Source organism: Podarcis raffonei, chromosome 2 (assembly GCF_027172205.1).
Source record: "Podarcis raffonei isolate rPodRaf1 chromosome 2, rPodRaf1.pri, whole genome shotgun sequence".
In the NCBI taxonomy this organism is placed as follows: Eukaryota; Metazoa; Chordata; class Lepidosauria; order Squamata; family Lacertidae; genus Podarcis; species Podarcis raffonei.
The window spans coordinates 21,358,784-21,382,522 of record NC_070603.1 but is presented as its reverse complement, the minus strand read 5'-3'; the positions used below and the strand labels follow the sequence as shown (position 1 = coordinate 21,382,522).

Sequence of the window (23,739 nt, the reverse complement as noted above, 5' to 3'; positions counted from 1 at the left end):
TTTTAAGAAGGAAAAGGTCAATTTTATTAGCCCGCAAGAGAAATTCTAAATGCCCACATTAGGGCAATACCTTGATTTGTTAAAAGAAAACTTGCAAGTGCAGTTAACCATCTGCTCTACATACTAGATCCTTCAACTCTCTGGGGGAAAAAGTTAACACCTGCCTCAAGCCTTCAAGGTATTTGTGAGAAATTAAAGGAGGAGGAAGCTTAACCTGAGAAACCACAGACCGTTCAGCCTGCACTGTGTCAGTGGCTAAATGTATATTTATTGCAGCAGGGTATTAGCATGATAAATTCCTTTTTCAATATTGGCCGCTGCCCATTGCAATCATATAATTATGCTTATCCAGTAACAGTATTATAATTCAATTATTAAGTATGAAATTGAAAAACAGGTCACTAAACCTAATCATCATTGGAGCTCCTAATTAATCCACACAACAATTTTCAAATGAAATAGTGACAGCAATTGTTATGATGATGCCACCCTAAACAACCTCCCTTACATGCTTTGTACGTGGAAGATCCCAGCAGGGATCTCAAGTCGTCGTCATCGTCTTCTTCTTCTTCTGCTGCTGCTGCTGCTGCTGCTGCAATCACTCGTAGCCGAGTAAGATTGTCTTCCATAAACATGGTTTTAACAATGAGTCCGTAAGTGACTGTGGAGGCCAATCCACATGTCCTTCCACAATGGGGATATTGGTTTCCGGGTGGGAGCTGATCACTGTGAGGGTTTGCCAAGCATGCCTTCCTCTTAGCATGTTTCTCCCTTGCGTCCTGAGTTTGAGTGTCTTCAAAGCCCACGACAACTTTGGTAAAGGATGTTCTCCAACTGGAGCGCTCGCAGGTCAGTGTTTCCCAGTTGTCAGTGTTTATATTACATTTTTAAAGATTTGCCTTGAGACAGTCTTTAAACCTATTTTGTTGGCCACCAGCATTACGCTTTCCATTTTTAAGTTCAGAATTGAGTAGTTGCTTTGGAAGACAATCATCAGGCTTCCGCACAACATGACCAGTCCAATGAAGTTGATGTTGAAGAATCATTGCTTCAACACTGGTGATCTTTGCTTCTTCCAGTACTCTTATATTAGTTCGCCTGTCTCCCCAAGTGATGTGTAAAATTTTTCAGAGACACCGTTGATGGAATCTTTCAAGGAGCTGGAGATGGTGTTTATAAGTGGTCCTTGTTTCACAAGCAAATAGTAAGGTTGGTAGTACAATAGCTTTGTAAACAAGCATTTTGGTTTCCCTTTGAATGTCCCGGTCTTCAAACACTTTGCACTTCAATCGGGAGAAAGCCACACTCGCAGAGTAATTTTCCTTGGCTGAGTAGGGACCATCTATGCAGTTTCCCTTTAGAATGCAAGCAGCAGAGACCAGAAACACTGAAAGCAGCTATTTCATAAACTGGAATACCCAGGGCTTGAGAAACCCCAGGTTCTTAAATGCCTATGCTCCTAAAAATTTGATACGAGAAATTGGAAACATTTCCCAAGCCTGGGCATATATCAGTGCAAACACATGAATGACTTGCTTCAGATGTTTGTGGGTTGATCCCTGTCACTTGAGAAGCTCTGGGGATTCAGACCTGGTGAACCCCAGTTCAAACCAACTCAGTCCAGAGATGCCCATAAACATATTAAAAAAGAGAGACCAAGAGTCCTGTTAATTCTACCCCGGCCATGAGCCACATAACAGGAGGGAAAGCATCCATCACATTTTCCAGTACATGGGGGCTATTTTTAAACAGCTGCAAAAGCTTTAAGAGGCATTGGAGCGTTGGCAGAGGCCCCTCGTCCCTGGGAATCCAGCTCATTTGCAGGACACAGCGGTAGAAGAACAGCACAAGAGTCACAGGAACTTGGAAGTCCTCAGTCCCTCGAGATTCCTGTTCTCATTTTAGCAGGGTTGTCCTTTTCACAATTCATTTTGCAGCTTTACTAGCCAAAAAGTGGGAACCTGTCACTTAGAGGGACCCCATTCTATACTCTTTCTGGTGCCCTAAATCTGCATTTATGTCCCACCTGGCTGGCTACCTCTCAGTTTTTGATATAGCTTTACACTGTCACAAGCAGGGCATAATCATTGCTGGGAATTGGGTGCTTTATTCTGAACAAAATCTGGAAACTGACCAATTCCTTCTGAAAATCCCAGGGAGTATATTTCTCGATTCCCGCAACTCACCATTTTGCGCGCGCACACACACACACACACACACACACATCCATGAATAGATGCTCCATGCTATATTGGGCAGCTTGGCTCATAAGCAAAAGATTTCAGCTTGCATGCCCTTCCCACTTGGTAATATCTTTAAAATGACCCTCTCTGGGAGGATGTCATGGGTCAGATTGGATAATTATAAACAGACTCTGGAGTTAGGGAACACAGGAGAACAAACACTGTCTTTGGATCTGCAGTGTTCACTGAAACTGTTGGGCTGTAGCTGTATTTGACTGAGTGTTTGGTGACTATGAAACCTCCCCTGCAGTCATTCTGTTGGGCATTTTTCAAACTTCTAATGCCATATCCAGGCATGCAGACTCTTTATACCACACATCAGAAGCTCGTTCTAGATTTAGGCTGTGCACACACATCCATTTTCTCTGCATTCGGTGTGCTCACACTGTTAGTTTGGGAAACAGAATACACTTGACATTAGCCACAATCCTTATCTATCCTACCAACTCTTATGAAATACTGGGTTTTGATGCATTTCCCTCAAAACAACTGCAATCTGAATTGGGGGGGGGGGGATTACCTAGCTGCATTTTAAGCCACTAATGTTTCACAGAATTTTTAGACCAATTGGGGTTTGTTTGTTTGTTTGTTTGTTTGTTTGTTTGTTGGGTCCCTTACATTGTTTGTTTGTTTTCAAAGTATTTCTGCGAATCTGAGTTCCTCTGAGCACACTGATACCTGCCTTTTCTTACATTTCCCAGCTGGGCTGGTGCACACCATTCTTCTCCATTATTTTTTTTTAAACCCCACATATTTACTCAGGTAGAATAATAAATACAACCAGGAGGTATATAAGATGAAAGGCAAGCAGGCTTAAGCTACAGGATGCTCAATAACAGATACAGTGGTACCTCGGGTTAAGTACTTAATTCGTTCCGGAGGTCCGTTCTTAACCTGAAACTGTTCTTAACCTGAAGCACCACTTTAGCTAATGGGGCCTCCTGCTACCGCTGCGCCGCCCTCGTGCGATTTCTGTTCTCATCCTGAAGCAAAGTTCTTAACCCGAGGCACTATTTCTGGGTTAGCGGAGTCTGTAACCTGAAGCGTATGTAACCCGAGGTACCATTGTACAGAAAACAGGTCACTGCCGACAACACGAGAGAGACAGCCAACTTTTTTTTTTTACAATGTATATGTGGACAAGGGATATCTGCAGGCCATCCTGCTTCAACCAGCACCAATGAACTGGTGTTGAAATGGAGAAGCAAACTGGCGACTACTTTAAGTACCTTAGCTTTCTATTCTGAAAGGTTCCCTTCTTATCTCTCTCATAAAGTCTCTCACAACTGCAACCTCTTTTTCCAAGTTCTTCGTTATGCACTCATCATTCCATCTTACGAAATCATATTTTGTGCCCCAGCAGAATTGCCATGTTTGGTATCGGAGGATACTATACTGCAGCGGTGGTGAGTAAAGGGATTGCCTTCTAGCTGTCTCAGAATGGCCTTTTGGAAAGAACAAAAGGCATTATATAAATGCTACTTCTCCACATTAACTCTAGATGACAGAAAGTGTGTACGTCCCTCTTGGAACGGATACAGATTTTTCCCCCCTGATGCTGTTACTTCAGAAATGGTAGCTGGGGAGATTTTCCTTGAAATGTGAGTGCCAACTTCCAAATTAGGTTGAAGGCACTCTTGCACTATCCCACCCCACCCCGCTCTCTTTCTCTCTCTAAATTTAATTCTGAGGGAAGCTTTTTCCTTAACAACTAAGTTGGCGGCAGGGAGATAGCATCAGCTGAGCAAGGTTGCCATACGTCTGCAATTTCCCGGACATGCCTGGGATTCAGCCATCAGAAACAGCGTCCGGGTGGAAATCGCTGAAATGTCCGGGAAAATCTGGATTTATGACAACCCATATTGGAAGCAGCGATTTCTGGGGAAAAATAGCTCTAAAACCTCAGGCTCAACAATTTTGCATTAAAAAGCTCAACAACTTTTGCATCTGGACTTTCACTTTCTGAAATATGGCAACCCTAGCTTAGAAGTAGAATTTGTCAAGTGAAAAGAATTCCTTGTTTAGAATATTCAGTAAGCTTCTGAGCCCTTTCTTGGAATTAACAAAATATTTTTTAAAAACTCAAACCTCCATTCATGCTGGCTTCTGTGAAACTATCTGGTCAGCTTTCAACTAACTATAATAAGGAAATTTGACAGCCAGGGTAGCAGTCAGCCATGAAGTCTTCCTTTGGTAGTTCTGAGTAGCCTAGGGGAGGCTATCCGTCCTTGCCTCTTTCAAGAGGCAGTAAAAAGGTAAAGGGACCCCTGACCGTTAGGTCCAGTCGCGGCCGACTCTGGGGTTGCGGCGCTCATCGCGCTTTATTGGCCAAGGGAACCGGCGTACAGCTTCCGGGTCATGTGGCCAGCATGACTAAGCCGCTTCTGGCGAACCGGAGCAGCGCACGGAAACGCCATTTACCTTCCCGCCGGAGCAGTACCTATTTATCTACTTGCACTTTGAGGTGCTTTCGAACTGTTAGGTTGGCAGGAGCAGGGACTGAGCAACGGGAGCTCACCCCGTTGCGGGGATTCGAACCGCCGACCTTCTGATCGGCAAGTCCTAGGCTCTGTGGTTTAACCCACAGCGCCACCCGCGTCCCTTCAAGAGGCAGTAGGTGGGGCTAAAAAGACATATAATGTAGAACAATAATGTAGAACAAGTGAGCGCCAAGGGAGCTGAGCCCACTGGTTTCTTCTTCCAAGTATATGCAAGGAAGGACAGAGCAAAAAGCGAAATTGTCCAAAGAGCCACACCTTTGAATGCTTATTCCGGGGGGGGGGGATAACTAACCTTCACTATTCATTCCAGATAATAGCTTCCAACTATTGAGAAGTGCACATTAAAATATCAAGCAGTGGATAAATGGGAAGTCAAACACTAGAGCAGCCTTCCCCAACCTAGTGCCCTCCAGATGTTTTAGATCACAGCTCTCATCAGCCCCAACCAATGGCCAGACTGGGGCTGATGGGAGCTATAGGTCAAAATATCTGGGCTACAAATGTAGCCCAGGTCATGGAAGGTTGTAGCAAGAGAGATCTTTGTGATGACAACCTTTCCCCCATGATCAGAAAAGGACACCATAAACACCTGCACCTCTGGTTCTGCAGGCATCTTTGGAATAGGACAGTAACTATCTGCTTGAGCACACTGCAGACTGCGCTACTGTAAACAAACATTTATTTCCTATCTTTTTATACCACTTTTCATTTTTTAAAAAATCACCAAAGTGGTGCAGAGCATGTCAAAATTAAACCAACCCCAACAGGGAACCAGTGGGTGGATCATTCACCCTTGTATCTAGAGTTGCTTTAGGCGTAACTTGATCTGTTATGACCCTGGGACTCTAAAAAATCAGGCCCAGTTTCCATTCCCTTCCCTCAGTTCACAAACCCTACTATGTGATCTATCCAATGTATCTCTATCAAAGCTCAGCTTCTCAAATTATTTCCAACTCTTGTGCTCCTTCCTTCTTCCAGCTACAGGTCTCATCTTTCTACAAGCAAATACTTTTCTCAACTACAATACTAATATGGGGTAATATCAGGTGTAAGGAAGAAGAAGAAGAAGAGTTTGGATTTGATCTCCCGCTTTATCACTACCCGAAGGAGTCTCAAAGTGGCTAACATTCTCCTTTCCCTTCCTCCCCCACAACAAACACTCTGTGAGGTGAGTGGGGCTGAGAGACTTCAGAGAAGTGTGACTGGCCCAAGGTCACCCGGCAGCTGCATGTGGAGGAGCGGGGAATCGAACCCAGTTCCCCAGATTACAAGTATACCACTCTTAACCACTACACCACACTCGCTTTGGCCCTCCAGATGTTGCTGAACTACGACTCCCATCAGCCCCTGAAAACTTCCTCTCCATTCTTGATTTATACAGGCACCCTTGACACAATTCTGCCACTAAAATCAGAACTGCTGGATAAGTGAGCAGCCCATACATTTCCCCAGAAGCTGTCATATTATCATAAAGTAGGAAGAGATTCAGTGACTGAATTAATTCAACCCCTGATGATGCAGGACATCCTAGCCTCTTATTTTTCTACACATGGATGAAAGGAAAGTGGTGCCAGCTTTTTCTCATTCCTACTTTAATGGGCATATATTGTTTCATATCAATGGAGTCGCACAGAACAAACACCAAACATTCACAACACACCATATTTTTCTGCTTCTTTTTAGCAACCCTAAAACAATGTTCCCATTAAGCTTCTTCCTCCAAGAAAAGATTCCACCAGTCAGTGGCCATTTCATCTGGCCATATATTTAAGTAATGTATCCGAATTTCTTTGTTTCACTTTCCTGGCTTCTGTCCCATCTTCCTTTTTCTGGTATTTCTGTTACACTGCAAATCATTCTGGCAACCACCTATCAATTTTATGCTTTGCACAGCACCTACCAGAATGTTAAGTGCTAAATAATCTTATCAACCTGCAGAACTCAGTTGTTCCCTTGGGACTGCAATGTTCAAAGGATTCACAATTAATTGATAAAGGGGGATCACTGGCTGGCATTAGCTAAAACAGCCAGTGGGCAGGCATCAAGCTATTGGGGGAATTAACCTATTTATACTCTAGCCTCTGTTATTTATTTCTCTAAAGCATCCAATGCTAACTGTTGTTAAAGACTGTCAAAGAGCTGTTAGACAACGCATCATGTGCATGACCGAGACTGAAATTGTATACATTTACAATGAAATAAGTTCCATTAGAGTTCTACTTTTGAGTAGACATGCTTAACAGTGTAAGAATTGAATATCTACTTTATGTCATCAAAAGAGTGACAGGTGCCCCAGCCCCTTCCCCCAGATGTTCCTCCTTTTAATATAAATGTTATATGACTTGATATAAATTTTAACACTAGCCCAGATATCAAAGATAATAATACATCAACATAGGGCCTTTCCTTAGTCCAGGTACAAGAGTACAACCCTGTCCCTACACTTTTTTTAATACATAAAATAGGTATTCTATTCTACCTTAAGAATGTAATCCTAAGAAGACTTATCTTGGTGTAAGCTCCACTTATTGCGAGTAAATCCCAACAACCACTGACATGCGACCCCCCTCAAAAGGCTGCCCAGAAGAGAATGTGGCTCTCAGACTGAAAAGGGTTCCCTGCCCTGAGGATGGATTAAAATAGGGTTTGGGGAAGATAATCTAATGGCACCTGAATGCAGTGGGAAAGTAGTTAGAGGAGACAGCTGATGATGTGGAAAGAAATAAGAAAAATGGCAGGGGAAATGATAACAAACTCGATTAACGCTAGAATTACAGAGGTATGTTGAACAGTTAGATGAAGATGTCAAGATGGCCATCTCCTCAGTAAAGTATATGCATATGCAAGTAAACCCAAGTGCAGTTCATGAAAATTTCCTCAAGATTCTCACACAGAATCTATAGCTGGGTACTACCGTATTTTTCGCCCTATAGGACGCACCGGCCCATAGGACGCACTTATTGGGGGGGGGGGGAAATAAAGGGGGGGAAATTATTTTTCCCCCGACCCCCAAAGAGCAAAGAAGCCATGACAGGGAGCGGGATGGATCCCACTGGCTGTCCTGGCTTCGTTTTTAGCCTCGGGGCTGGGGGTCCGGGAGCGAAGGTGAGGTTGCGCAACCTCGCCATCGCTCTCGGAGCTTGCGGGGCTGGGGGCGGGGGAAGCCCGAGCTTCCCCCGATCCCAGCCCCCAGAACGGGTCCGAGAGCGATGGCAAAATTGCGTGCAGCTTCGCCATCGCTCCCGGAGCTTGCCGGGCTGGGGGGATAGCTTCCTGAAGCCTGGAGAGCGAGAGGGGTCGGTGCGCACCGACGCCTCTCGCTCTCCAGGCTTCAGCGAAAGCCTGCATTCACCCCATAGGACGCACACATATTTCCCCTTCATTTTTGGAGGGGGAAAAGTGTGTCCTATAGGGCGAAAAATACAGTATATCACAGCCACATAGATCTCAATGTATCATATCCAATTGCCCAGCCTTTATTCTTGGGACTTCTTTGTTCTTTTTATCTTTTTTCTGTTGTTCTTCCCCACCTTGTCCATTACAAACGGCAGTGTCCTCGATCCAGCCTGGAAGCAGCATTATTATTTTTATTCCAGCTCTAACTCTGATTCACACACTAATCAATCCTGTGAGATCAGATGCTGTGTCAGAGTTTGCTGACTCACCCTCCCTCTACAGTTATCGATGACAGGGCACTGCCAACAACCCTTCATTACGATAATGTTCCTTGGTTCTCTTAGAAATAGCGGCTAAGTTCATCCCTGTACCATAGCCAGCTTCTTACCGATTGCTCATTTTAGATCATCATCTTTCCAGCCCATCATAAGGTAAAAAGCAAAACATATTCTTTTTTCTTATGGTCTCTCCTAAGTGCAGGCTTAATATGCATGGGAGAGAACATGTAAAAGCAGAATAACCTGGGATAGGTTTCTTTCGTATGCATACCATATTTCCATTTTGAAGCTACTGTCCATATTCAACAAAACAGGACTCTATGTTCTATGAATGGCCAGATAAATTTTAATTTATACATCAAAATGGCAACTATCTGAAGAAAAGGAGAACTCAAATAAAAGACTTACATTCCCAGGACATAGCTTGACGAGAATGCTGCAGCACTGGCAATGAAAGGAGCCTTTGTAAGACTCTCCAAAATAACTTTGTAGAAGTTACTACACGTCTCACTATTCCAGTGTGCCATTCTTGTAATTTGCTTTCACACTGCTTAACAGAAGTCAAATACGGTATCTTACCGACCAAGGAATCAAGAGGCATCTTACATTAGGAAAAACTGGAGACCCGCATTCAGAAGAATCAAATTGCAGACATAGGGAAACCGTACTTGCATTATAAAAATAAGCATATATAAATTGTTGTGAGCAAAAAGCGTCTCATTTGTGTGCATGAAAATATGTAGTAATCCTCCAGTAGGAAAGGGAATAGGGAAAATATATGCAGAAACATGTGGAGATTCTTGCGACAAAGTAAGCATGGAATGCATAAATGAATCACACAGCCCTATGTTAAAGTTGCACCCTGTTGTTTACTTTGCTGAAATAGTCTTCAGGGTGTTTTTTTATGCAGGCAGGGAGTCCAGAAGCAATAAGAATGCTAGAGCACCAGCTTTGTGGTGGAATGGTGGATGATCATAGAATTGTAGAGCGGGAAGTGATTCCAGGGGCCATCTAGTCCAACCTCTTGCAATGCGGGGATCTCTGCTAAAGCATCCATGACAGATGGCCATGACGGGGAAAAGGCAGTGGCTAAGTGAGTTGTAGAACAGCAGGGCAGGGCTGGGACAGGCCCCTGCCTGAAATCCCAAAATGCTATTACCAGCCAGTGTAGACAATACAGTGGTACCTTGGTTCTCGAACTTAATCTGTTCCGGAAGTCCATTCGTCTCCAGAAACAGTTCGAAAACCAAGACACTGCTTCTGATTGGCTGTAGGAGCTTCCTGCACTCAAGCAGAAGCCGCGTCAGACGTTCAGTTTCCAAAAAATGTTCGAAAACCGGAACACTTAGTCCTGGGTTTTTGGTGTTCAGGAGCCAATTTGTTCGACAGCTAAGCCATTCAAGAACCAAGGTACCACTGTACAGTGGTACTTCTGGTTGCGAACGGGATCCGTTCCAGAGGCCCATTCGCAACATGAGCAGAACGCAACCCGCATCTGCGGGTCGCAATTCGCCACTTCTGCGCATGATATCATTTTGCGCTTCTGCGCATGCGCGAATGGCAAAACCCAGAAGTAACCCTTTCTGGTACTTCCGGGTCGCCGCGGGACACAACCTGAAAACGCTCAACCTGAAGCAAATGTAACATGAGGTATGACTGTACAGTGGTACCTCGCAAGACGAATGCCTCGGAAGACGAAAAACTCGCAAGACGAAAGAGTTTTTCGTTTTTTGAGTTGCTTCGCAAGACGATTTTCCCTATCGTCTTGCGAGTTTGTTTCCTTTTTTCTTAAAACCACTTGAAGAGGTGCAGTTGCGACTGACCGTGCTTCGCAAGACGAAAAACCGCACAAGACGAAAAGACTCGCGGAACGAATTAATTTCGTCTTGCGAGGCACCACTGTACTAAACTAGATGACCTTAATGGTCTGATTCAGTATGATGATGATGATGATAATTTTCATATATATCCCGCCCATCTGGTTGGGTTCCCTCCAGCCACTCTGAGCGGCTTACAACATATATATATAAGACATCTTCCCTGTGTTCCTATGATAAAATAGGATACAGCCATGGAGATGTTCACAGTGTTGTTTTCAGAGTATCTCGACCAACTTACCAGAGCTGCATGACAGGCAGAAATTTGACAGGTGAAGCAGTGGCGTAGTGTGGGGGGTGCAGGGGGGGGCCAGCCGCACCGGGCGCAACATCTGGGGTTAGGGCAAATCCACACGTTAGGGGGCGCAAATCCACGGGTTAGGGGGCGCAAATCCATGGGTTAGGGGGCGCAAATTACTTGCCTTGCCCCGGGTGCTGACAACCCACGCTACGCCACTGAGGTGAAGCACCTCACCCACCCCACCCTCTTTCCCTTTTTTATATACACTATACCGTAAATCATTTTTTTACTTTTTTCTGTTTTACACTTTAGAATATTCCTTTAAACCACCTTAAAATGCCAACGGCTTCCCTTGCCACGGTTCATTCTGCGTATCATAAATCCCTGCACATTTTACCTAAACCAAACCATTGAGTATTCCATTATTGCACCCAACAACAAAACTTGTTTACACTGCTGAATTTCTCTTATAATGCTGCCAACGTTTTCAAGTGTACACAATTTGTCACCCCGCCCACTTTTCCAATTTCAGCTGCAACTGAATTAGACCTCACTGTATACAAGTTGTACAAGTGACAATGAAGTATTTCAATTCAATCTGTTGTACCTCTGCCTATATTAAAAACGCAAGCGAGATGGCGGGAGGGAGATGGTAACTATATCTCGCAGGGTTATTTATACCTATTTTCGAAATCTTGCTCCTCCAGTGACGGGAAGAGGGGAGGGGGGAAAGAGAGCGCGCGCGCTTGGCGAGTCATGTGACGACGGCTGCAGTCATATGACGAGGAAGAGGAGCGAAGAGGACTCTCTCCCCGTGTGGCTTCTCCGCAGCCATGCTCTCCCGCTTGCTGAGGGAGCACCAGGCGAAGCAGGGCGAGAGGAAAGAGCTGCAAGGTGAGCGCGGGCTAGCGCCCCTTCCGAAGCCTCCGGGCTCGCGTAGCAGCTCGGCTGCTTCGGACGCAAAACCAAAACACCGCGGGGCCCCGGGCGCGCGGGCCTTGCTCCGAGCGTCGCCTTGGCAACCGCCCACCGCCAATGAAAACGCCCTTGCGGCAGCGGTGGGTTGTCGCTATTGGTCCAGAGGGCTGTCATTGGGGAGCAAAGGGGAGGGGAGGAGGAGTGCGTACCTGCTGGCCGACAGGAGCCAAACGAACGGGAGTTTCCGGCGCCTCTGCTTTACTCTCTTGTGTACGTTTGAGCTCAGCTGTGAATAGGAATGTTACGCACTTTACCTACGGCATTTCGGGCCCTCCGGGTTCCCATACCCCCCAACATTTCTCCGATGTAATAGCGACTTTCTATATTATTATTATTATTATTATTATTATTATTATTATTATTATTATTATTATTATTATATTTACTTTTGATGCCCCCGCCACTCTGGGCGGCTTCCAACATATATTAAAACATAATAAAACATTAAACTCCCCCTTCAAATGGCTCAGGGTTCAGATAACGTCATACCCTCCAACATTTATCCGATGTAATAGGGACGTTCAATGATGATGATTATTTACTATTTCTGCCCCACCCATCTGACTGGGTTGCCCCAGCCATTCTGGGCAGCTTCCAGCATATATTAAAACCTAATAAAACATTAAAAGCTTCCCCTTCAAATGGCTCAGGGTTCAGATAACTCCATACTCTCCCAGCATTTCCCCGTTGAAAATAGGAATGTCCTAAGGGAAAGCGGGACTTTCCGGGATCAAACCAGAAACAGGGACTGTTGAAAATAGGGACACTTGGAGGGTTTTGGGTTTCCACCGTTTACCTGTAGAAATCGAGGGTTGCATTGAGCGCAGCAACCATGAAAGCCAGGAAATGGGGAGTTGTGGAGCAAGGTTTGGTGGAGAACATGTGGCTTCCTAGATGCTGAGGGAAGCATTTTGGATTGCCTAGGCCCAAAAAAGTGTTTTTCCACTTGGGCATCTCTTCGTGTTGGCGCTCTGCCACTTTATCTGTTGGGTGGCTTGTTGCTGTTGGACCACAACTTCCATCACCCACTGGCAGCTTAGCTAATGCTCGGGGCTGATGGGCGTTGTAGTCCAACAACAACTGTAGACCAACCCGAGGTTGAAGAGCACTGCCAGACTCATTTTTTTAAAAGGCTACTTCTGATTATTCTGCCTCAGTGTCCCCCTTCCAGCACACTGTCAAATTAGTAAGAAGGATATGGATGCACAAATATAAGTTCGTGCACACATTTAAGGCTCGTCCACACTCCTGTGTGTCCTCTGCTAAGAAAGCACAGGCCAGATTGGTTTGCCGCTTGCCACACTCCTTCCCAGGGAAAATCTGCTCTTAAGCTTTAAATTGGAACAATTGAGTGCTAAATAGCGAGTTATGGGGGGGCACAGTGGAGATGTTGAAAAGCCCTCAGTGTTTGCTTAGGGGAGTGGAGATGAAAATACCAAACTTGGAAGAAAAGGCAGCAGCACATGCATGTTTGACAAGTTGCATGAAGCAAACAAAGCATTGATACATCTTCAATTTGTGCCCCTCCCGCAAAACGTATAGACATTTTGAGATAACACTAAAGAGGCCTCTGCTTCCCCTCTCTCTAGAACGGCGGAGGCGAGAGGCCATTGCTGCAGCCACTTGCTTAACCGAAGCCCTGGTTGACCACTTGAACATTGGGTAAGCGGTACTGAGTAATGATGGCTCCTACAATTCTTTGGTTAATAGTACCACATACGTGGTACTATTTTGGCGTGTGAGCTGTTTTCCACCTTTAGGCTGCTAAATTGCTCCCTAACAAGGAAATGTCAACTGAGAACCTGCATAGTAGTGGGGGACAGTCATGACTCGGTAGAAGTTCCAGCTGGTGCAGAATGCAGCAGCTGGACTGCGGACAGCAATAAATGGCTCACGGCTTGTGATACCGTTGCTAAAACATCTGCACTGGTCATGTTCAAGGTTCTTGTGTTTATATGCAAAGCCCTGAAAAACGTGGGTCCAGGATACCTTAAGCCCAGCTCAATCGCAGATGATGGTACACTTTCTATTGAATTCATATCTTTCAAAAAAGAACAACGCAGGCTCCATTCATAGGCTATTAGTTTCCCTTCCATGTTGAACACCTAACTGGCCTGCCCTAGGAGTTGGGCATTTCATGTTGCCAGCCCCATATTGTGCAACAATCCTCCAGCCCAGATTCTAGCTAGCATCCTCGCTTTTTTACTTTCAGGCATCTCTTGAAGACTTTTTAATGTTGGCAGGCCATGTCTTGTGGCAGTGAATTTCATAGTTTACCTAGACGTCATGTGAAGAACTACTCCCTTTGATCTATCCTGAAACTCCCCATCACTCAACTTCATCAGATGACTCCTGGTTCTAGTATTACAAAGCATGTTGCTCTCCACAGCATGAATAATTGCATAAAACTCTCACATCCCTCCATCGTCACCTTTCCCCACTCCTAAAGAGGCCCCAAACATTTTATCCTTTCCTTGTAGGGAAGTTGCTGCAGTCCTCGGGTCCCTTTGGCTGCCATTTTCTGTACTTTTTCAGTTCTATAATATCCTTTTTGAGTACTGCAGCCAGATCTATACACAACATTCCAAGTGTGGTTGCATCATAAAATTGTATAACGGCATTTCCCAACATCATCTTGGTACACTTCTTTAAGTTGCTTAAAGCTAAATATTGAAGACCAGGCTAGAGAGTTCCTGTGTCTGCTGAAGTAGCTTTCCAGTTCCTTTAATTTTTGCCTTAGCCAAGACCTCCATATTGCTCAGCAAAGCAATTTGCCCTAGCCTGAGAAAGTTTGATATGATTGGGAGAATATTAGTTTTACAAACCTAAGTTTCTAGCCTGCGGAGTTGACTGTAAAGGTTTTGGAAGAGTGACTTAAGATCCACAATGCAGAAGGAATAATTGCCAGGAATAATGGCTGAAAAGCACCCTAAGGCAAGAGCTTTTTACGTCAGCAAAGTATAACATGCTAATTAGAAGGGCATTCTTTCTTAATTTTGGTCAGCTAAGCTCTTTGTGGTCCATGTTGCGTTTTAAAGTTGTTCTCCCCTATTAAATTAAATAATATTCATAAACAGTGGACAGAAGGGCCACTAACCCTATGCCTTATCCAAGCTGCAGACCTGCCTCTCACTGCCATGAAAAGTGGAAGTTGCTGCATTTCTATAGCATGACCTATTATCGCCTTGACAAGTGGTGTCCAATCTCTGCTATTGGCGCCATCCAGCTCTGTGGTTAGCTGATGAGAAGTCTCTGCTGCTTCATTCTTCTGGCCCACACTTCCCTAGGGGTTTTTGGCAGCATTGCTAAGTCCGTATTGATTGTTTAGAATGGGAGAGACCACATGGCTACCCTTGCTTTGCTCTTTCCCAAGGATATTGCCACATAGTGTAGATTGGAGGGGAACACAGAAAAGAAGGTCTATTAAGAAGTAGTAACGTACGTGTTAAACAAATCTGAATTAAGCTTTCAGGCGTCACTACTTCTGCACAGAAAGCATGCCTCCTGTTCACCTTCCTGCTTCTTGCCTGCTATTTTAAAGCAGGGATTACTTCACTGTTCCCAAACACTTGCTGTATTTAGCTGCCCTGGGAGAGTTACTTGGATTCCAGCTGGATGACTTCCAGGGCTGGTGGGATAGTGGGGAAACAACATCTCTGCTTTGACCAGTCAAGCTTCTTGAGTCTGTCACAGTTCAGATGCTAGAAGGCAATGTGAGGTTAAAACCCAACGCTGCCATTTTCATTGTCACCTTGCAAAATGCATGCGGACAAGACCATTTGTCCTGTTCTTTGCCCCCTCACAGAGAACCACCTGTGATCACTCTAGAGATGTTGATGATGGGACATTTCCCCCCAAGCTTGCAGTTACTGTACTTTCCCTTCCCTTCTATTGGCAACCTTTGCTTGATTTTCAGTTTTGAGGAGTACTGTATTTTTCGCTCTATAAGACGCACCAGACGACAAGACGCACCTAGTTTTTGGAGGAGGAAAACAAGAAAAAGATATTCTGAATCTCAGAAGCCAGAACAGCAAGAGGGATCGCTGCGCAGTGAAAGCAGCAATACCTCTTGCTGTTCTGGCTTCTGGGATAGCTGCGCAGCCTGCATTCGCTCCATAAGACGCACACATATTTCCCCTTACTTTTTAGGAGGGAAAAAGTGAGTCATAGAGCAAAAATACGGTAATTCCCTTCGTTATACAGTAATTTTGAAAGCTTGGCCATAACAGGGGCTGCTATTTGTATGTGGGCTTGATAGAATGCAGAATTAAAGGCGCCCAGCTTCACGACATGCGTACATAACCTCCTGAGCTGTAATTGCTTGAGTAATCCTTTCTTCGAAATTCAATCTAGGAAATTTCCATTGATATACAAATATTTTCCATTATTTTCCATACTCAACTACATTGTGTTTATACAGTAAATTGTAGTTTGAAGAAATATAGTTCTCCATGCTCTGTGCTTATTAAAGATGGAATGGTGCATTTCTGTTGTTCTTTTGTCAGTTGCCATGCTAAAAACATTCCTTGCTTGGTAGCTTTTTCAAAACATCTCTTGTTTTAAGGAGGCAAAGGATTTTTCTGCCCTGTATATGTACATGAATCCAGCTCTTCCAAGTTAGGGTTCATTCTCCATCGTATGACCAGATTTCTGCCTGGTTTCCAATACAGTGGTACCTCGGGTTACATACACTTCAGGTTACATACGCTTCAGGTTACAGACTCCGCTAACTCAGAAATAGTACCTCGGGTTAAGAACTTTGCTTCAGGATGAGAACAGAAATCGTGCTCTGGCAGCGGGAGGCCCCATTACCTAAAGTGGTGCTTCAGGTTAAGAACAGTTTCAGGTTAAGAACGGACCTCCAGAATGAATTAAGTACTTAACCTGAGGTACCACTGTACTGTGATGAAAACAGCAAGCTGCTCCCTCCTCTTGTCATTTCTAGCTGCTAAAATACTAAAATGGTCCTGTTTAAAAACATCCCACAATACTAAACCTGTATCAACTCGTCCTTCATTTATAATACATTATATCCTTAATTTTTGGTGGGTACAGGTTTCTTAATTGTCACTCCAGCTTTTCATGTAATGACTTAATTTTCTTCCATCTAAGAAATGTTATAATTCCCATCTCTGTGGAAAATATTTTTTTCAAAGGGATATCAGGCGAGAAAAAACTCATAATTGATTCTCAAATGTGATTAATGTATCTGCATTGGAAAGGAGAGGGGGGGCCTCCAAGCGTCCTAGACTGGCCGCCTTGTGCTGACCTTTGTTGATCTTCTGTCAGCATTAGACCAATATTCTTGCTGACCTCATGTCTTCACTTCCTTTCTCCCATCTTTCTGCCTCCCTCACGAGAGCAGACATACTTGGAACTCTCTTTTGAGATGCAAGAACAAGCATAGCTTATTGCATCTCCACATGTATTTCCAACAATAAATATTAGCTTACTTATTTTTGGAAAGCCAGAGCCTCAGTGTGATTGTATCCAGAGTAAAGTGTACTCCTCAAACGGGGATTCTGTTTCAGCCCACCTTTTGACAGGGTTCAACTCCCGATGCTAAAATGCAGCCTGTGGGGTTGGCTACTTCTGCAGCAGCAGGAGCATCACACAAGTAGAATTCTGCTCATATAAGCTCTAGATCCAGGCAAATGTGTCCAACCCTACTGCCCTATCCTGATTGAAGCACGGACACATACAAGAATCTAAATACTCTTTAACTATCACTTAGCTTTCCTTACTGTGTTTATTTAGAGTATTTGTTCCCCTCTCTTCAGCCAAAAAGGCTCCAGGAGCAGCTTACATACAACCAATTAAAACAAGCCAGCCCCTGCTCACAAGCTTACAATCTAATCTTCAAACACTTCCTTCAATTCCCCCAAAAGTATTTAATATAATTAACACACTTTATTACACACACAAAATATTTCCTCACTATAGAGCTTAGTAACAAGATGCAAATCTTGTTGAATAACAGGAGACTTTTGTAAATGTGTTTGACCAGGTGAGTTAGACTGTTCGCATTTGTAAGTTGAAAATGTGTGCAATGAAGTGTTTGATGACAAGCCTCTTACTAGGACAATATCAACAAACGTTGGTCCGTATTTTCGACTGATTCACTACTTGCACAAGAATCATTGCTGTCCCATATGCCAGATTTAACCCAGCTCTTCTGCCAAATATGTGTGTCATTGTGACAATTCAACCAAATATATACAGTTGAGTAAGAAAAGAGAACACATGAACTTAATTCAGAAGTTCCGCCCCCCCAGAAAATATATCCCCTTACAAAATACAAAAAGAATTAGCTCACTGAAGGAACATTTTAAAATGATTTAACAAGGACTATTAAAAGACTTCATTAATTGCCTAGTTCATTAAAGACAGGAACTTAGTGGATTACAATAGTTCATTGAAGGCTAGGGAAGTATTCTCAAAAGAATACCTCAGATTAAGCAGCAGAATCTCAAATAAACGCCTATTTGATTAAAGAAGGGACTGGATCAGAACGCAGTAAATAATTCATTAAAAACTACTGAAACTTAATTGACCCACTTCATTAGGCAGGAATAAATGAGAACATCATTTCATGAAGGGATGTTAAAGACTTACTCGGAGAATGGCGTAGATGAAATTCCTGTCAAACACTAAATGCATTAATAGGGATATATATAATTCATATAAGCCAATTTAGGTGGGTTTTTTCTACTACATGAACAAATAGCGCATCATTCAGGAACCTGTTCCATCCAACTAAGGCAGGTGTGGGGGACATTTTTGGTTCCATAGGCCAGATCCTTATTAGGATCAGCCTCACGGGTCCAAACTTGACAGTTGGGCGGGGCTGCCCAGCTGTCAGTCACATGACACTATTATTGACAGTCACATGATTGACGGCCGGGCTATCCTGCCCATCTGTCAAAATCCCTTGCATGGGATTGCCAAGCACCCAACAGCCACTGACCATAGGGTTGGCGAAGTGCTTCCTTCTCTCCCCTGGGAAAGACAGTACAGTAATAGCCCAGCACCTGGCATCGTAAACAGCATACGGCCGGATGAGTCAAAACCGGCAGCCAAAAGTTTCCATGAGTGTTTCTCCTATTCTTTCAAGCTGCCTTCGCCTTTATAGCAAGTGTTCTTCGCACTCTTATGTAGTCAGTTTACTTATTAAGCTAGTCAGGGTATAAAACCGTTTCATCTGCTTCACTTGGATATCTCAAGTTACCTCGTTAAAGTTGTCATAAAACAGTATGTAATCAGGACGGGCAAACTTGCCCTCCCAGTTTCCGTTCCAAGGGTGATATTTATATGGCAGAAGAGAGCTCCAACAGCTCTTCCAGCTCCCCAAAGGTGGGCTTATTTGTCTGCCTTTCCACAGTGACATGGCGCTTCACTTTCTTTTACCTCTTACCAAGCAAGAGACATTCATTTTCAAGACAGGTGCTGGCTGGACACAGCGACTTGCATCTTGCTGGTCCTGTGGAGCAAGGTCCTCCCGTTAACCACATTGCACCCTGTGTATGAATTTTGGAGAACACAAAATCAAACTGACATTGATAAAACCAAATAAAGGACTGTACTTGTGACTTATGACAAACCTAGACAGCATCTGAAAAAGCAGAGACATCACCTTGCCAACAAAGGTCCGTATAGTTCAAGCTATGGTTTTCCCAGTAGTGATGTATGGAAGTGAGAGCTGGACCATCAAGAAGGCTGATCGCCGAAGAATTTATGCTTTTGAATTATGGTGCTGGAGGAGACTCTTGAGAGTCCCATGGACTGCAAGAAGATCCAACCTCTCCATTCTGAAGGAAATCAACCCTGAGTGCTCACTGGAAGGACAGATCCTGAAGCTGAGGCTCCAATACTTTGGCCACCTCATGAGAAGAGAAGACTCCCTGGAAAAGACCCTGATGTTGGGAAAGATGGAGGGCACAAGGAGAAGGGGACGGCAGAGGAGGAGATGGTTGGACAGTGTTCTCGAAGCTACCAACATGAGTTTGACCAAACTGCGGAGGCAGTGGAAGACAGGAGTGCCTGGCGTGCTCTGGTCCATGGGGTCACGAAGAGTCGGACACGACTAAACAACAACAACTTGTGACTTCCCGATCCCATGCCAGTCGCTTATGGCAAAAATGACTTCTGCTGCTCCAACAGAGGCCTGGGTTTTATGTCCACTTTTGGCAATAAATCAATTTCTCTTGGCTTGTAACTGAAACGCGGCAGGATGAGGGGTGTTGGCACTCCAGTGTTCTGTTTTTAACTAGATGTATTACTCATCCATCCATTTCCCCACCCCACATATGGCTATTAGAGCATACAAAGTAGTTCAGGTAGTGCCTCATGAGCCAGTAATTTCAAAAAAAAGTTTGGATGTCAAACTTACAAGTTGCATAGAACCATTCTTCAGGCGGGAAAATCTGTATTGTTTTCTGAAAGTGTTCTGGAAGCATGGAAGCTTGCCACCCTGAAACGCACGCAATCGACCCAATTGAATCTGAAGTGCTTTAGATCCTGTTATCTCTTCCTATAACAGCAGCACAGCAACATATCTTGAAACTACCATGGCTGCCTGCAGTCTCCCCACTCTGGCCACACCCTTACTGTTTTGTGGGGGTAACTGACCTGCCCTTCCCTGTTACCCACCCTTGTTTGGGCGATTTATTCTTCTCCCTTGGTGAGGAAAATCATTGCCCAGCCCTTCACCTGCCTTTGCCTCGGCCATGATAGGTTCCAGATGTTCCCAGTGCTGCATAATGATTGCCAGATGTTGCTGAGCCATTAAATCCTCTACAGCTTGGGAACTTACCCAGCTGCAGACTCCCAGCGCCTGCCTCTGCCCCTGGGGTTAGCTCGCTCCGAGCTGGGAAGCCACTTGGAATGGCGAAGAGCCGAGCAGAAAACGCAGCGATGGAGGGATTGGCAAAAAGAAAGATCCTCTGTTTCCCTCCCCTACTTGTCTTAATTAATCGCTGAGCCTCTCTCTCTCTCCCTCTCCCACTCTAGGGTGGCGCAGGCCTATGTGAACCAAAGGAAGCTCGACCACGAAGTGAAGACATTGCAGATCCAGGCTGCCCAGTTTGCCAAACAGACCGGCCAGTGGATCAGCATGGTGGAAAACTTCAACCAGGCCCTGAAGGTCGGTGGGATAGCTGCTCCTACGGGGGAGGCACATATCTTGCACAGTAACCTCAAGATTAGCCTAAAAGTTAACAACAGGACTTGATGTGTGATGGGAGGTGAGGATTGGGGATGGGGAAGCATGGCTGGGTTTGCGCAGAGAACAAGGGAGAGAAAGGGGCTCGTGGGCAATAAAGGAGAATGGATTGGGGCAGGCTTTGGTGTGTGCCAGAACAATTGAAGTAATAACAAATTAGCCCTTGAGTATTGCTGCTTGCTGAGAAGTCACAGTTTGTCCCTGACATCCGAGGCAGTAGGTGATCATAGAATCAGAGTTTGAAGGGACATCTGGTCCAATCCCCTGCAATGCAGGAATCTCAAATAAGTGGCTCAGTTGGTTAGAGTGTGGTGCTGATAATCGCCAAGGCTGCAGGTTTGATCCCCATACAGGACAACTGCGCATTCCTGCATTTCAGGTGCTTTGACTAGATGATCCTTGGGGTCCCTTCCAATGCTATGTTTCTGAAGCCTCCATGACAAGGGGCCATCCAGCCTCTGCTTAAAAACCTCCAAGGAAGGAGAGCCCACCACTTTCCAAGGGAGTCCATTCCTCTTGCTGTCAGAAAGTTATTCCTGATTGTCTGAGAGGGATGCCGCAGTGTATTGAGCCTATACCCGCGAGGGAGAACATGAAAGGATGCATGGGGAAGCAGAGAATGAGAAAACACCTGGCTGGAATTAAGGAGGGTGAGACACGTTGGGGAAACCCAAGAGCCTGCATATTCCAATTCACAGCTTTTGTGCCGAAACAATATAGACTCCCTGATTATAGGATTCTAGTGGAGCACACTTTGTGCGGCTTCCAGTTGTAGGTGCTCCTGACAGTAATCAGTTGGAGAGCTCCACCTGCTGGGCATGGGGCTGCCCATGTTATCAACTAGGCAAGAGAGACAAAATAATCAGAATACGTTATCCCCACAAAATTGTATATATGTGTGAAGTTTGTATCTGTACAGTTTTCCACCCTAAATGTTGCATGCAGAAATTTATTTAAAGCTGCCATATATAGCTGTTTAAAAACCCACAATATATACCTGTAGTGTCTTGTGGAATTGTTCTCAAAGAGAATAGTATAACGTTCTGGGACATTAATTGGAAGTATTAGCATGTCTGGTCATGCCTGATCCTAGCAGAGACTGCTAGTATATATGTAGTTCTTCTTCTGTACCTTAGCCATTTCATCTATTGAAATAAAGTCACAAGCAATTGAAATATTGAAAGTTGCCGGTGAAGAATAATTCTTAATACGGTGCTGTCAATTTACATGGCATTTTGCAAAGTAATACAAGCAAGAGAGATGAGTCTCTGTCCCAGTGAGACCACAGTCTTTTTGTCTGTAGTGTAGGAGACAACAAGGATAAACTTGGGCAAATGCGTTAAGCTTTATGGGAAAAGTGAGGGCTTCAAGGAGGAATTTGGAGAAAGAAAAAGGCTGCATAAAGAGGAAGGAACCAAAGGAGGATTGCAGAGAAGTTAGGCCAAATCAGAGAACACAAACTGTACAGTGTGCTTTGAACTCACCCGAAATCTCCCTGCCCTAACTGGGTGTCTGGGAGTAAGATTGAGGGCAGGTGGAGAAACAGGGTGCATGCCGTTTGAGATGCAAAGAGATGAGTGTTTTGACCGTGACTTCTTCTTTCTGGCAGGAGATTGGCGACGTGGAAAACTGGGCACGTAGCATTGAAATGGACATGCGCACCATTGCCACGGCCCTAGAGTACGTTTACAAAGGGCAGCTGCAGCCATCCACCTCCTGAAATGGACACCCTTTCCTCCTTGGACCCCCTTCCCTCGCTCCATGCAGCCAGCAGCGTGGGGGCGCAAGTAAAGAAATGGCAAATCCCTTGTCTGCCAGCGCTTATTAAATGGTCAGCGGCTGCTTTTTTGCAGCAGCAGGGGAGATCTGCCCTTGCCCAGCCAGCGACTGAAAGGCATGTTGGCCTGTGTGTGTCACTGCTGAATGAGTGGTAGTGGTATCTGGCTCTGGGGAATTAAAAACAAACCAGTATTGATTCAGGAGAAACACAACATACACACAATGAAAGGTGGAGAAGGGGTTGTGCAGACCAGCTTTTACCTCTCGCTGTGACAAAGCTAGAAAGAACGGAATAAAAACGAATGGTTTAAACGCATGTTGAGTGTTGGCATGAATCACTAAAGGGAGCTCAGCGTGTGTCCTGGCTGCATCTGCTGCCCAGGCCCATCTTGGGGAGGAGAAGCAAAGATGGTATCCCGGCTCCCCTTATCCAAACAGGCAACCTTACAGAGACTTGAGTACTTCAGTGTAGGTTTGGCTCAGTGCCCAATATGTCTCCCAGGCTGGCCTCCTCATCCTCTTTAGTTTTTAAATCCTTCTCTGAAGGTCCTTTTCATGCCTTAACAAAGGAACCCTTCTCCGGCTAGTTTTGTCCTAATCTACTGTGATTCAACATGCAGAGCCTGCTTGTTAGGGGGCGGTGTGTGTGTGTAATGGAATGAGAAGAGGGGTTAAGCCCCTCAAGTTCCAGCCTCCCTTCCCCCTCCCCACTAGCCAACCTTGCCGCACAGGAGACAGAATCTTCTATAAAAGGCCAAGGAAAGCAAAGTCCTTGACATCTCATACCCCTCCTACTTTTTCTGTGAGATGCGTTACTATTCAGTCTCTTCAATCCCACTGACCTCTTAAAAGTAGATTTCATAACTGTAGTGATGGGAGTTCTTGAATCAACAATGCCTTTTCATTACGTTCCTTCCAAGCAAGTCCATTGATCACAAGACTTGGGGCAGAGCTTAGGCATGGGATACTAGCTTCCAACGCACTCCTTTATCCTGCGCGCTCGGATACTTTCTCATCCCCTTATGGTCTCAATGGCAGGTTCCCCCTTGGACTTAGGAGGCTCTGTCCCACTTTAAAGCAGAGAAGTGGCAGCATCCGACATTTCCTGCAAGTTGCTTAGGATTCCCAGCTGAAGGATGTCCACACATGGAAGCAGCTTTCATGCGAGCGGGAAATGCTTAACGCTCATCGCTACACTGCTTTCCACGCTGCATGCTTGGATGCTG

General features: G+C 44.8%; 2 protein-coding genes across 3 annotated transcripts in view; one reads left to right on the top strand and one right to left on the bottom strand.

The window, feature by feature from the left end:
- The window catches only part of ITGA7 (integrin subunit alpha 7), a 76,330-nt gene extending 65,031 nt beyond the window's left edge, over positions 1–11,299 (bottom strand). Inside the window, exon 1 of the mRNA XM_053375190.1 lies at positions 11,218–11,299. Within this exon, the coding sequence (XP_053231165.1) occupies positions 11,218–11,294 (77 nt within the window). The 5' untranslated portion in view covers positions 11,295–11,299. The remainder of the gene's footprint in view (positions 1–11,217) is intronic.
- A 15-nt stretch (positions 11,300–11,314) lies between these two features.
- BLOC1S1 (biogenesis of lysosomal organelles complex 1 subunit 1) lies at positions 11,315–22,829 on the top strand. Of its 2 annotated transcripts, XM_053375219.1 has the most exons (4): positions 11,329–11,430; positions 13,104–13,176; positions 20,524–20,656; positions 22,344–22,829. In XM_053375219.1, the coding sequence occupies exons 1-4, from the start codon at positions 11,370–11,372 to the stop codon at positions 22,452–22,454; spliced, it is 378 nt and encodes a 125-aa protein (XP_053231194.1). In that variant the 5' UTR covers positions 11,329–11,369; the 3' UTR covers positions 22,455–22,829. The 2 variants fall into 2 exon arrangements, with proteins under 2 accessions (XP_053231193.1, XP_053231194.1); XM_053375218.1 differs by lacking the exon at positions 13,104–13,176 and having other exon boundaries at positions 11,315–11,430.
- The last annotated feature ends 910 nt before the right edge of the window (positions 22,830–23,739 follow it).

Coding starts and splice junctions, on each gene's coding strand:
- BLOC1S1 (XM_053375219.1), top strand. CDS start 11,370: ATGCTCTCCCGCTTGCTGAGGGAGCACCAGGCGAAGCAGGGCGAGAGG. Junction 11,431..13,103: donor CGAGAGGAAAGAGCTGCAAG/GTGAGCGCGGGC, acceptor CCCTCTCTCTAG/AACGGCGGAGGCGAGAGGCC. Junction 13,177..20,523: donor GTTGACCACTTGAACATTGG/GTAAGCGGTACT, acceptor CTCCCACTCTAG/GGTGGCGCAGGCCTATGTGA.